The sequence below is a fragment of the Polypterus senegalus genome, chromosome 18, assembly GCF_016835505.1.
Source record: "Polypterus senegalus isolate Bchr_013 chromosome 18, ASM1683550v1, whole genome shotgun sequence".
In the NCBI taxonomy this organism is placed as follows: Eukaryota; Metazoa; Chordata; class Cladistia; order Polypteriformes; family Polypteridae; genus Polypterus; species Polypterus senegalus.
Genome location: NC_053171.1, coordinates 12844087 through 12855790, shown reverse-complemented (window position 1 = coordinate 12855790; position 11704 = coordinate 12844087). Strand labels below are relative to the sequence as shown.

General features: G+C 39.7%; 2 protein-coding genes across 2 annotated transcripts in view; one reads left to right on the top strand and one right to left on the bottom strand.

The window, feature by feature from the left end:
- Window positions 1-385: 385 nt before the first annotated feature.
- atg12 (ATG12 autophagy related 12 homolog (S. cerevisiae)) lies at window positions 386-11083 on the bottom strand. Its single transcript, XM_039741433.1, has 4 exons — window positions 10955-11083; window positions 10425-10561; window positions 3596-3658; window positions 386-1046 (listed from the first exon to the last, which is right to left on the bottom strand). The coding sequence occupies exons 1-4, from the start codon at window positions 11046-11048 to the stop codon at window positions 987-989; spliced, it is 354 nt and encodes a 117-aa protein (XP_039597367.1). The 5' UTR covers window positions 11049-11083; the 3' UTR covers window positions 386-986.
- Window positions 10948-11704, top strand: part of isoc2 (isochorismatase domain containing 2) — a 28025-nt gene continuing 27268 nt past the window's right edge. The window contains exon 1 of the mRNA XM_039741429.1: window positions 10948-11053. The gene's annotated coding sequence lies outside the window, so the exon portion shown is untranslated. The remainder of the gene's footprint in view (window positions 11054-11704) is intronic.

Below are 11704 nucleotides of genomic sequence, written 5' to 3'. Positions count from 1 at the left end.
ACTCCACGTGTGCTAAATTCAGACTGCAATGAGCTTTTTAAAAAGTCATTAGCTTAGAGTTCACTTACTTTTACCAACCTTCAGTTTCCCAGTTTGAATAATTTATTCAATATGGTCAAATATTCTCTGAAAATCTTTGTATCTTTACTTCTAGGAGACTGTGTTTGTTTGTTAGTGTGACTGACATGAAGATACGACCAGGTTTTATATGGGAATTAGACATAAATAGAGATCAGTCCTAGGGGTTCACATACTTTATACTTTGACTGTATGTATATATATATATATATATATATATATGTGTGTGTCATTTTGCTAGGCTTTTCTCTCTATTATATATATCTCTATTATAAATATAAAAAATTATATTATTTATAGGATTAAATTCCATTTTTAGTCATTGAAGTGTATATTTGCATTGTTAGACCACACACAATCGCACATTATGACAGCATGTCCCAACATACACTAAATGAAATTAAAACACAGCTGGTAATTAGAAAGAAAGATGTGAAATTTAAAACTTTAAACACTTTTAACTCGAGTTTGCTGGCATTGCAGTCCACGAATCTAAGTGTCACAGAGCGCATTTTCTAGGAGCGCAAGAGCACCCTCTGCTGCAGCCTGCAGCACAGTACAGTACAGTCTAGCTGCTTTGGATTGCATTTATTCCACAGGTCCAGGAGAATGTATGGCACCAGCAGCTACTGCCACATTAATTCCCATAATAGTAAAAAAAAAAAAAAATACATTCAAAGATAAGAAAATCTAAATGAAAGATATGTGCACAAATAGAGATGAACAGAACGGACAGGCCCCACGCAAAAGGTGGGAAGCAAATGGCACCAGATGTCGGTGACACAAGAAAAATCCATCTCCTCCATGGATGGCATGAACAAAAAAAAAAATAAACAAATTCCCTCCTTGATGCAGGCAGGAAGCTTTAAGGGTGGTGATTAGCAGGAAACGAATCTCTTCACCTCACATCAGCCCCAAGCTTGTGATTTGCAGTAGTGAAGGACCAGCTTTCCGTCGCTGCCAAAACACTAGGAGAAATGGGAACAATAGGGAGGTGGTGGGGGAGAGGAGGACAACATAACATTAAAATAATTGTCTGTCTTGAATGAAGTTATTTACGACAAGCAGTTTAAATGGAAGTCACCGTGTTAATCGACACCTATGAAAGCCATTAGACCTGGCAGTGCCCAACATGAATGCCCATCACACGTAGGGTTAAAAAGCTTGGCAAATATTTCTTAGCTACACTATTGCTGGCAGTTAAGTATGGAGGAATATTTCGGAAAAAATTTAATAAATAAATAAATGCGTAAATAAATAAAAGTATTGTGAAATGTGAGCATAAATAAATAAACGTATCATGAAATGAAGCCTTAATAAATACATGCATCATGAAATGAGAGCATAAATAAATAAAAAAGTGTCACGAAATGTTTTTTGTTGCTTATTTATTTATTTCATTTTGTCCGTAACATTCCTGCAAACCGTCATGACATACGACTTGAAATAAAACTGTCACTTTCACTCGTCAAAGTTGAGAGGGTGGGCTCTAACACGCCCTCTAGTTACTGATTGGTGAATCGATAGCACAAGAATTAATTAGAAAAATGCTTACTACTGCCAATGAAATGGATTCTGCCAAAGATATTAGGTATTTCAGAGAGAGAACTGAAGATTTATCGGAAGAAATTACAATGTTGGCGGCCCTTTTAGATTCCGATATAGATGAAACTATTTTTGAAATTGTCGAAGAACAGGTGGAACGAACTCGACTACACTCCAGTTCAGGTGATGCAGTTCCCTGCTCTGGACGTCCATCCTTTGACATTCCAGCTGAGTCAATAGAACACCTTCTGTAATGCGGTTTTAAAGTACGACAGATTGCAGATCTATATGGTGTATCGGAGAAGACGATCACAAGGCGAATGAGCCAGTTTGATATCACGGTAAGCTGCAACGGCTGTATTAGTTTAGGTACTTTGACATGGAATGCCCAAAGCAGCTCCAACTAATATTTTGAAATGAACAACTTTACCACTGATCAGAGCTGTACAGTTGTTTGAAAAAGTAGTTGCGAATATACACCCGACTTTATACTCGTAAAACAAGGGTCAAATACTCAGTTCAAAATATTAGTTGGAGCTGCTTTGGGCATTCCATGTCAAAGTACCTAAACTAATACAGCCGTTGCAGCATCAGATATCAAACTGGCTCATTCGCTTTGTGATCGTCTTCTCCGATACACCATATAGATCTGCAATCTGTCGTACTTTTAAACCGCATAACAGAAGGTGTTCTATTGACTCAGCTGGAATGTCAAAGGATGGACGTCCAGAGCAGGGAACTGTGTCACCTGAACTGCAGTGCAGTCGAGTCCGTTCCACCTGTTCTTCGATAATTTCAAAAATAGTTTCATCTATATCGGAATCTAAAAGGGCCGCCAACATTGTAATTTCTTCCGATAAATCCTTAATTCTCTCTGAAATAATGTAATATCTTCGCAGAATCTATTTCATCGGCAGTAGTAAGCATTTTTCTAATTAATTCTTGTGCTATCGATTCACCAATCAGTAACTAGAGGGCGTGTTAGAGCCCACCCTCTCAACTTTGACGAGTGAAAGTGACAGTTCCATTTCAAGTCGTATGTCATGACGGTTTGCAGGAATGTTACGGACAAAATGAAATAAATAAATAAGCAACGAAAAACATATTTCGTGAAACATTTATTTATTTAGGCTCTCATTTTACAGTACTTTTATTTATTTACGCATTTATTTAATTTTGTCCGAAATATTCCTCCATAGTTAAGATGTGGGCACAGGCCTTTGGTATCATTGTTAACACTGACTAGACAGCACTGAGGTGCAGTTATTTGTGACTTTGTCTCACTGCTCTAAGAGCCACTTCTGGCTTGGACCTTGTCTGTGTGGCCATCCTACTTCATTGTTATAAAAATAATACAAAGAGTGTAAGTGCTTCACCCCAAGCCCAACATCCTGGGTTCAAATCTCGGGGCCCATCACAGTCTGTATGGAGTTCTCCTCATGTCCTCCCACATGACAGACTGGCACTGCGTCACAACTTGGTTCCGGCCTTGTTCCCAGTGCTGCAGAGATCGGCTGCTCACCCCATAAACTTGAATTGAATTAAGCAGGATTTAAGAATGTTAAAGGAAAACTGCACCCAAAATTATTTTATTTTTTTATTTGTTACTTTACCCCATATTGTTTGTAGTGATGGTGGAGAAAAATATTTAATCTCATGTTATCATACAGAATGGAGAGAAAGGGTTTCTGATAAAAATCAGTGTCTATGGTGACCAACGCCGGACAACAGTAAGTAGTGCGTCTATGAAACAAATCTCACTTTACTCCTGCTGCATAGTCCACATGTCGAGGTATCATTTGTGTTTTTATGAAAATATTCCTGTTTACTGAATTTGCGAGGCAGTGTCACCCTACAGACGAATCAACTTACTTAAACTGTGTCTCTTTACAACTGAAGTGCCAACAGCGCATACGACCGAAGTCCAATAATAAATAACATTACAGAAAAATCAGTCTGAACTGCAGCTCACCTCAAATAAGGTTCCAACTTCCTGGTCGGGTGAGGGCGCAAAGGACTGGTTTACATAAATAAACTGGAAAAAAAAAAAAGAAAGAGTCACCCAATTATTTGTGCACAATTCAGTATATTTAATTAATAACAACATGCAAGACAAGATAGGAGACTTGTAAACGTCTTTAGTCAACAGGTTCACCACTGAACTGATTGACCATAAAGAATGGACTGTGTTACGATTGTCAAATGGAACCAATAATCAGCTACTCAATTACAAAGCAGTTCATGACCATTTGCTCAAAGTGGTGATCCTCGTAATTCAAGAATGAGACCATCTCCTTCATAAAAACTCCGTATTACTCACTGGGACACGGATATTAAAAATATGGCATGACTGACTACTCTGCTGTTAGGAACAAAGAAATAAAGCGTTTGCACCTCACTTTCCCAGCTCTACACGTTACAAACATCTTGCAGAGTGAAGGCTCTAAAAACTCATTCTGGGGTCCCTGGCAGCGCTACATTTGCATCAGGAACCTTTTGTGATTCTGAACTACTGATTGGATTTTAAAGGGCTTAGAGGTGCTGCTACCTCTGGAAATTCCCCCTTTAGCCGCACTTTCTTCAGAATCGGGTATGGCATCCATGCCAGCACTGGGTCAATTGTGTTCTAGAGTTTGTGGAAGTGCATTACATGCTTCTACCCAGGGTACACCTCTTGCTCTATTCTACCACCGCACTTCCTAAAGCTTCACCTGGGCACGCAGAATGTATGTTAGGTTTGCCACCCCAAAAGAGAACTAGTCTTTTACACTAGCATTTGCCATTTACAGCAGGTTCAGGCGCTGTCCATGCCCTATTTTTCTATTTTCCAGACGTTTCCTGCTATTAGCGGAACGGTTTTTGTTGTCTTTTGAGTTATACATCAAGCTTAAAAGCCGCCTCTAGCATCAGACTTCTCTTCCCTGGCTGGCAACTCCTCACAGTAGCCACAGACCATCCCTACATCTTCATGTCCAATACTTGGCCACATCACCTAGGGCCTCATGTATAAGCGGTGCGTACGCACAGAAATGTTGCGTAAGAACTTTTCCACGTTCAAATCGCGATGTATAAAACCTACACTTGGCGTATAAGCCACGCGCTTTTCCACAGTACCTCATACCTTGTCGTATGCAAGTTCAAAAAGGCAAGTTTACAGGGGGATATTATAGTCATGGGGGACTTTAATTATCCAAATATTAACTGGGATAACCTTACAGATGGAGGAGCACAAGAGCAGGAGTTTTTAGAAGTAATCAGCGACTGTTTTTTAACACAGCATGTTAAAGCACCAACAAGGGGTGAAGCCTGTCTGGATTTAGTATTCTGTAATAATCAGGATAGAATTGAGGGTGTAGAGGTGATTGAACCACTAGGGTCAAGTGACCATAATGTAATACAATTCTCAGTATTTTGTAAGAGTACAGATGCAAAGACTAAAATTGTTAAGTTGAACTTTAGTAGGGCTAATTTTGAGCAGATGCGACAAAGTCTAAGTAGGATAGACTGGGATAAGCTTTTAAATGTGGAGACAGTCGAGGAGCAGTGGAACAGGTTTAAAATGTTTTACATGTAATGCAGGACAGATACATACCTAAATTTGGAAGTAATAGGAAACTAAAAAACTCCACGATGGATTAATAAAGAATTAAAAAAGAAGTTGCAAAGGAAAAAACTGCTGTATAAGGCATATAAGACTAATGACTGCAAAGAGAACCGTAGCGTATGAGAAAATGAGGGCAACCATTAAGAAGGATATCAGAGAGGCTAAAAGACAGTTGGAGAGGAATATAGCAGATAAGGCGAAAGAAGACCCCAAGAGATTCTTTCAGTATTTTAGTAGTAAAAGAACAGTTAAGGAGGAGGTCAAGTTCATCAGGAATAGTAAAGGGAATTAAAAGATACAGACAATGAAATAGCAGATGCCCTAAACTTACATTTTTCTGAGGTGTTTACAAGTGAGCAAGTGGATAACCTGCCAGAGGTAAACGCAACTACTAAGGAGGTACTGAGGGATTTGGAAATTGTAGAGGGAGAAGTGCTGCTCAGATTAAATAAGATGAAATCAAACAAATCACCAGGCCCAGATAATATTTATCCTCGTGTTCTTAAGGAGGCTAGTGAGTACATATATAAACCCTTGACACATATTTTTAGGAAGTCACTGTGCACTGGAGAGATTCCAAAGGACTGGAAAATGGCAAATATCATCCCATTATATAAAAAGGGTGACAGGGCAGATCCAAGCAACTATAGGCCAGTAAGCTTAACAAGCATCACAGGAAAATTAATGGAAGGAATTATTAAGGATAAGATTGAGCAACACATGACAAGGACAGGAGTTATTCTGAACAGTCAGCATGGGTTCAGAAGGGGGAGGTCGTGTTTTACTAACATGTTGGAATTCTATGAGGAGGCAACAAAAGGATACGATCAAAGTGGAGCTTATGATATTATTTATCTGGACTTTCAGAAAGCATTTGATAAGGTGCCACATGAGAGGTTGGGCATCAAGTTAAAAGAAGTGGGAGTTCAGGGTGATGTTTTTAGATGGGTGCAGAATTGGCTCAGACACAGGAAGCAGAGGGTGATGGTGCGAGGAACCTCATCAGAACTGGCGATGTTAAGAGTGGTGTTCCACAGGGGTCAGTGCTAGGGCGCTGCTATTTTTAATATATATAAATGATTTAGATAGGAATATAAGTAACAAGCTGGTTAAGTTTGCAGATGATACCAAGATAGGTGGATTAGCAGATAATTTGGAATCCGTTATATCATTACAGAAGGACTTGGATAGCATACAGGCTTGGGCAGATTTGTGGCAGATGAAATTTAATGTCAGTAAATGTAAAGTATTACACATAGGAAGTAAAAATATTAGGTTTGAATACACAATGGGCGGTCGAAAATCGAGAGTACACCTTATGAGAAGGATTTAGGAGTCATAGTGGACTCCAAGCTATCAACTTCCAAACAGTGTTCAGAAGCCATTAAGAAGGCTAACAGAATGTTAGGTTATATAGCACGATCTGTGGAGTACAAGTCCAAGGAGGTTATGCTCAACCTTTATAATGCACTGGTGAGGCCTCATCTTGAGTACTGTGTGCAGTTTTGGTCTCCAGGCTACAAAAAGGACATAGCAGCACTAGAAAAGGTCCAGAGAAGAGCGACTAGGCTGATTCCAGGTCTACAGGGGTTGAATTATGAGGAAAGATTAAAAGAGCTGAGCCTTTACAGTTTAAGCAAAAGAAGATTAAGAGGTGACATGATTGAAGTGTTTAAAATTATGAAGGGAATTAGTACAGTGGATCGAGACTTGTATTTTAAAATGAGCTCATCAAGAACACGGGGACACAGTTGGAAACTTGTTAAGGGTAAATTTCGCACAAACATTAGGAAGTTTTTCTTTACACAAAGAACGATAGACACTTGGAATAAGCTACCAAGTAGTGTGGTAGACAGTAAGACGTTAGGGACTTTCAAAACTCGACTTGATGTTTTCTTGGAGGAAGCAAGTGGATAGGACTGGCGAGCTTTGTTGGGCTGAATGGCCTGTTCTCGTCTAGATTGTTCTAATTCTAATTCTAATTCTCTGCTCGGGTTTGCAGACTGGCGGCACCCAGCGTCAAAGCAGTGCTACTGTTCCTGTGTGGATACTCCTTATTTTCCTGACGCAGCTTTATAAATACACAGAAACTAACCACATATTGTTTATTAGTGTAATGAATCTGAATGTAATTAACTTGTAACAATATAATGGCGTGGGGAATAGCCATAGTATTCCAAATACCATAACTGCTTTAGCGTTGTTACTCTCACTTCTCCTTCTTCTTCTTCTTCTTCTTTCAGCTCCTCCCGTTAGGAGTTGCCACAGCGGATCATCTTTTTCCATATTACTCTCACTGCACCACTCGGAGTATTTATATCACTGTATCTGAGTGTGAATCACAGCAGCAGCTGATTGGAAAGAGAATTATCGGTATACAGCATCAAGCCCACGCTACCTCAGCCACGGCAAAACGTTTCAAAGCCTTTCCTGTACGGACCTCGCGGTTCAGAAACAGTTTCATCCCAAGAACTCTAAACGCACTCAATCATTGCTCCTTGTAGAACTGTTTGGACTTATAAGTACAATCGCCTCACTGTAAACTTGCACTACAGTTATAATATCGCACAACCTGAGCCACTTTATAAAGCGCGTATTTACATATGATGACGATATCATTTTTAAGGTGAAATGCAGCAAAATATGTTTATTATATTATACAGATAAAACTTTAACTTCATTTAAATAATCTATATTTTTCACTGGGAGTGTCGTGAAGGATAGAATAATTAAACATGTACTACGAAGATATTTCAATGTTCCTTAAACGTTTTGAAGAATTGGTGCTAAGCTTACATTAACGTCTATTACAGAGCTGATTGTGTGGCGATCGGTTACTTGAAGAAAGAACAGCACTGACTGCAGTGACGGCTACGCCAATATATACTGAATATAAAACAGAAAGAGAAAATAACAACACAGCGACAAATTTCGGCAAAAGTTAAATGCTTGTGTCATGAGCACGAGGCGGCTATTCAGTGTCTGCAACGGACGAAGCCATCCACTGTGCATAAGCTACCTTACTGACGGGCGGGAAGGAGCCACCGATTCTTCCTCTGCCCAGTGCCACCACAAGCCTAGAGCCACCCCCGAGTACTGCTGCAATAAATTATTTCATCGAAGGTCGCACACAATCACTGCACCGTGAAACTCATGTTTCATAACGTGCTTTAACTCCTATCATCATGAAAATGACATCACGTATACATCTCAGTATTTTAGTTATTCAGAGAGCTGTAATATCACGAATGTAATGGATTCTGTGTCCAGTTGGAGTAGTGATTCACACACATAGAAGATCAAATACAAAACAAAGCATTTAATGTGCTACTTTAATTACGATGGGATTTGAGAAACTGGTTAATTAAGCGATTTTAAGATGACGTTTATGATGTTCTACTTTAATGACAAAATAAACTACGTGATTAAAGTGGAAACGTCGAGATTGAAGTTGACATTTCCTGCTTTTTCCCCACCGTGTGCCTTTTTTCTCTGTACCCTAATAAACTTTCATATGACACTCAGACAGTGGGCTTACAACTCTTCTTTTCATGGCGACTTTGATATGTGACTTTTTTTTATTTCCGGCACTGTGCGACTTTGTGAACGTGAGCTTTCAAGTTTCTCCAACACGCTATGTCACTCGATCAACTTCCTTTTTTTGACTATCCCACGTTTTAATTAAACAAATAGTATGTTTTTCCTTTGCCTCCACTTGGTATTCGCTGAAATTCTTATATTTTCCCCCGTGCTTTTCCCATTGTCTTTTCACAGAAGGCTGAGCTCAAGGGCGATTTATATTCATTTGCATATTCAAAGAGGCGTAATTCTGGGAGGATTTGTGGCGTTACATAAAGTGCGTGCACGAGCGTTACTTTTCATGCTGACAGGGATTTATGTAGCGGAAGAACGTGGAAGTTGGAGTACGCACAGATTCCTGCATCTGGATTTTTCTGTGCGTAAGCACATTTCGGCTTTTGTGCATACGCCACGTTATAGTGCGAGTTCTACGCACGGCGTTATACATGAGGCCCCTGTTGTTTGCAATCCAGAAATTCTTTCTTCAGATGACTTGCATTATAAAAGTCTTAAGCTGATGTCAGACTTGCCAACTGCAGTTCCTGATCTTGTTGCTGGACCATGTCAATTTAAAACAACGGAAAAAATCACTGACAACGTCACATTTAGCAACTGCATGATGGATTTCCAGCACTGCTGAGACAGCCAATAGCACATGCTGCCTGACAGAGCCGGCGCTGTACAAACGGTTGACAGATAACGGCGAGTTCAGCCGACACTTAGGCCAGAGGTTTCTTTTTTCCATTCTGTCACGATACATAAAATGCGAGACATCTATTCTGTCTGTGAAGTTTAAAACACCTGCGACCCTTATGCCTCTTCACCACATTCTACGCATTGTACTGCAGGCTGAGCATTCAATGGTTGTCAGCTCTCACGCACACAGAGCTCGGCTCTATGATTAAATACAAAATCTAACCCGTTTGATTTATTTGGAGTGAGTCAGAAAATTCTTGTGAGTGAGATTTCTGGGTGTGTCACATTATGCGACTGAGATGCAGAGCAGCATGCCACCGATTGCCTCCAATGCGATAAGATTATGTGAACAAAGCTTAGGACTGAAAATCTCAGGCAAGGTCATCGAATATCACATAGCCTTCAGCTGCCTAGAAGTTCAAAATGCCTCTATTAGAGTCCTGACTCAGACCAGTGACAGAAATCAAATCAGCTGGGTCACACACACTCACTCCTCAATAAAGCTCTGCTATAACCTTAGTAAGTTGTCACCGCGGATTCCCTTAATTATCGTCTACACTGCAAACCCATGATAAACCCCTGGGAACACTAAGATCTTCCAGTATCTCTTTTCTTGCCCTGCCAATACCTCATTACATAGACTTGTACACAGTTTCTTTACCGGTCCTCTCTCCTTAAGTCTGTTTGCGGGTCCCTTTCATTATAATATTATTTCACTCGTCTTGACATCAGACCCCTTAGTGTTTGTTAAAATTACTTTCAAAGTGATAGTAAACATACATTTTTGATCTCCTGGGAAAATTACACATGGTTTAATCTTGTTCAGCTCCTACCTTTATTTTCATACTGTACTGTACTGTGCTATAAAACACTGAAGACGATCACTAAATAAAACCGATACATTTCAGATAAAGAAACTAACCAACTGATCTGTTGCATCAAGTTTAAGGAACTTCTTGATAAACTGCACAAGAGCCTGGATAGTCCGGCTGCGCTCCACGGACCATTTTTTAGTTTTCATAATCGGTGTGTCTCCTACAGCCTTGAGGAGGATATCAACTAGGATGCGCCAGAACAGCACATGGAGGGAAGAGAAAGAACAAGAAGTTTAATAAATATAAAACAGCATGATCTGCCTTGACACATTCAGAAATTACTTTATGCTTTATCTTTTAACGAACTACAGCAGAAAGAAACACAAAATATTTTTGTCTTCGGGGAAAAAAAAATCTGAAAAACCCACTTCCGGAATTTTTACACGCCCTTACACCATAAGATAAATTCAATTGGCTAGTTCCCAACGCGCCTCTCACCCATTGGACAACTTCACTGTCACTCATTACATGCTGACTATTATCAGCTATGGCGGCATTCTGATGAACCCACTTCTGTTTATTTTACTGGAAAGTTTTCCGAGGATACGCATTCTGGGAGACAATCAAGGCGGCTTACTTTTCTTCTTCTCTTCAGCAACGGCCAAGTCCTCTGTAGCTGCTGGCGCTGCCTCTGGACCGGCCTCTGCAGTGCAGTCTTCGCTTTCTGACATCTTGGGTAAGTGTACAGCCGACTTCTGGGACGTAACAACATTCTGATATTTCATTGGGTGTCGGTACTTGTCTATTAGCAACGCTATAATTTCTATTGGCTACAGACTATAAGGGGTGGATTGATTTCTTCCTGTATTCTCTAAAACTACACATTTCACTTCAAGTTGAGTTGTACTGCTCGTATTGGATTTGGCGTTCAAGGGTTCAAAGTGGTGCTCGTGTTTGTTGATGATGCGACTTCTTGGTAAAAATCGTTAACTGGTTCATTTAACATACAAAGCGTTTTATTTATTTAGCACCTGCAAAAAGCAAAATAAGAAAATTCCCAGGCTAAAAAATGGAAAGGAGCGCTGTCGTTTCAATTGTGTTAGCATTAGAACTAGTTTTACCTCAGATTATTTCATAATCAGCGTTGACGTAAACCCTTTCCTTTTTTCATTTCTGAAAAAACGAACTGTCACATGGAAATGAGCATTTGTGTTTTCACCTTTTAAGAATTACAATCGCGTAGGTTATACGAATTAAGCTTTCTCCATGCAGAAGTTTTACGCTCCAGAAGTAAAACAAATCATCGCGCTTAATTATTGTTTGACGTTTTCTCCAGAACCTGTCAACAGACTTTTTTTTTTTATATTCCCCAACAAGCTGACATAAA

What these genes read in the sequence shown, in the direction of transcription:
- atg12 (XM_039741433.1), bottom strand. Translation starts at nt 11,048, where the DNA reads ATGTCAGAAAGCGAAGACTGCACTGCAGAGGCCGGTCCAGAGGCAGCG. An exon ending in TGCTGAAGAGAAGAAGAAAA is followed by an intron (nt 10,562 to 10,954) that starts GTAAGCCGCCTT and finishes GGCGCATCCTAG; the next exon opens with TTGATATCCTCCTCAAGGCT. An exon ending in TTGATGCAACAGATCAGTTG is followed by an intron (nt 3,659 to 10,424) that starts GTTAGTTTCTTT and finishes TTTTTTTTCCAG; the next exon opens with TTTATTTATGTAAACCAGTC.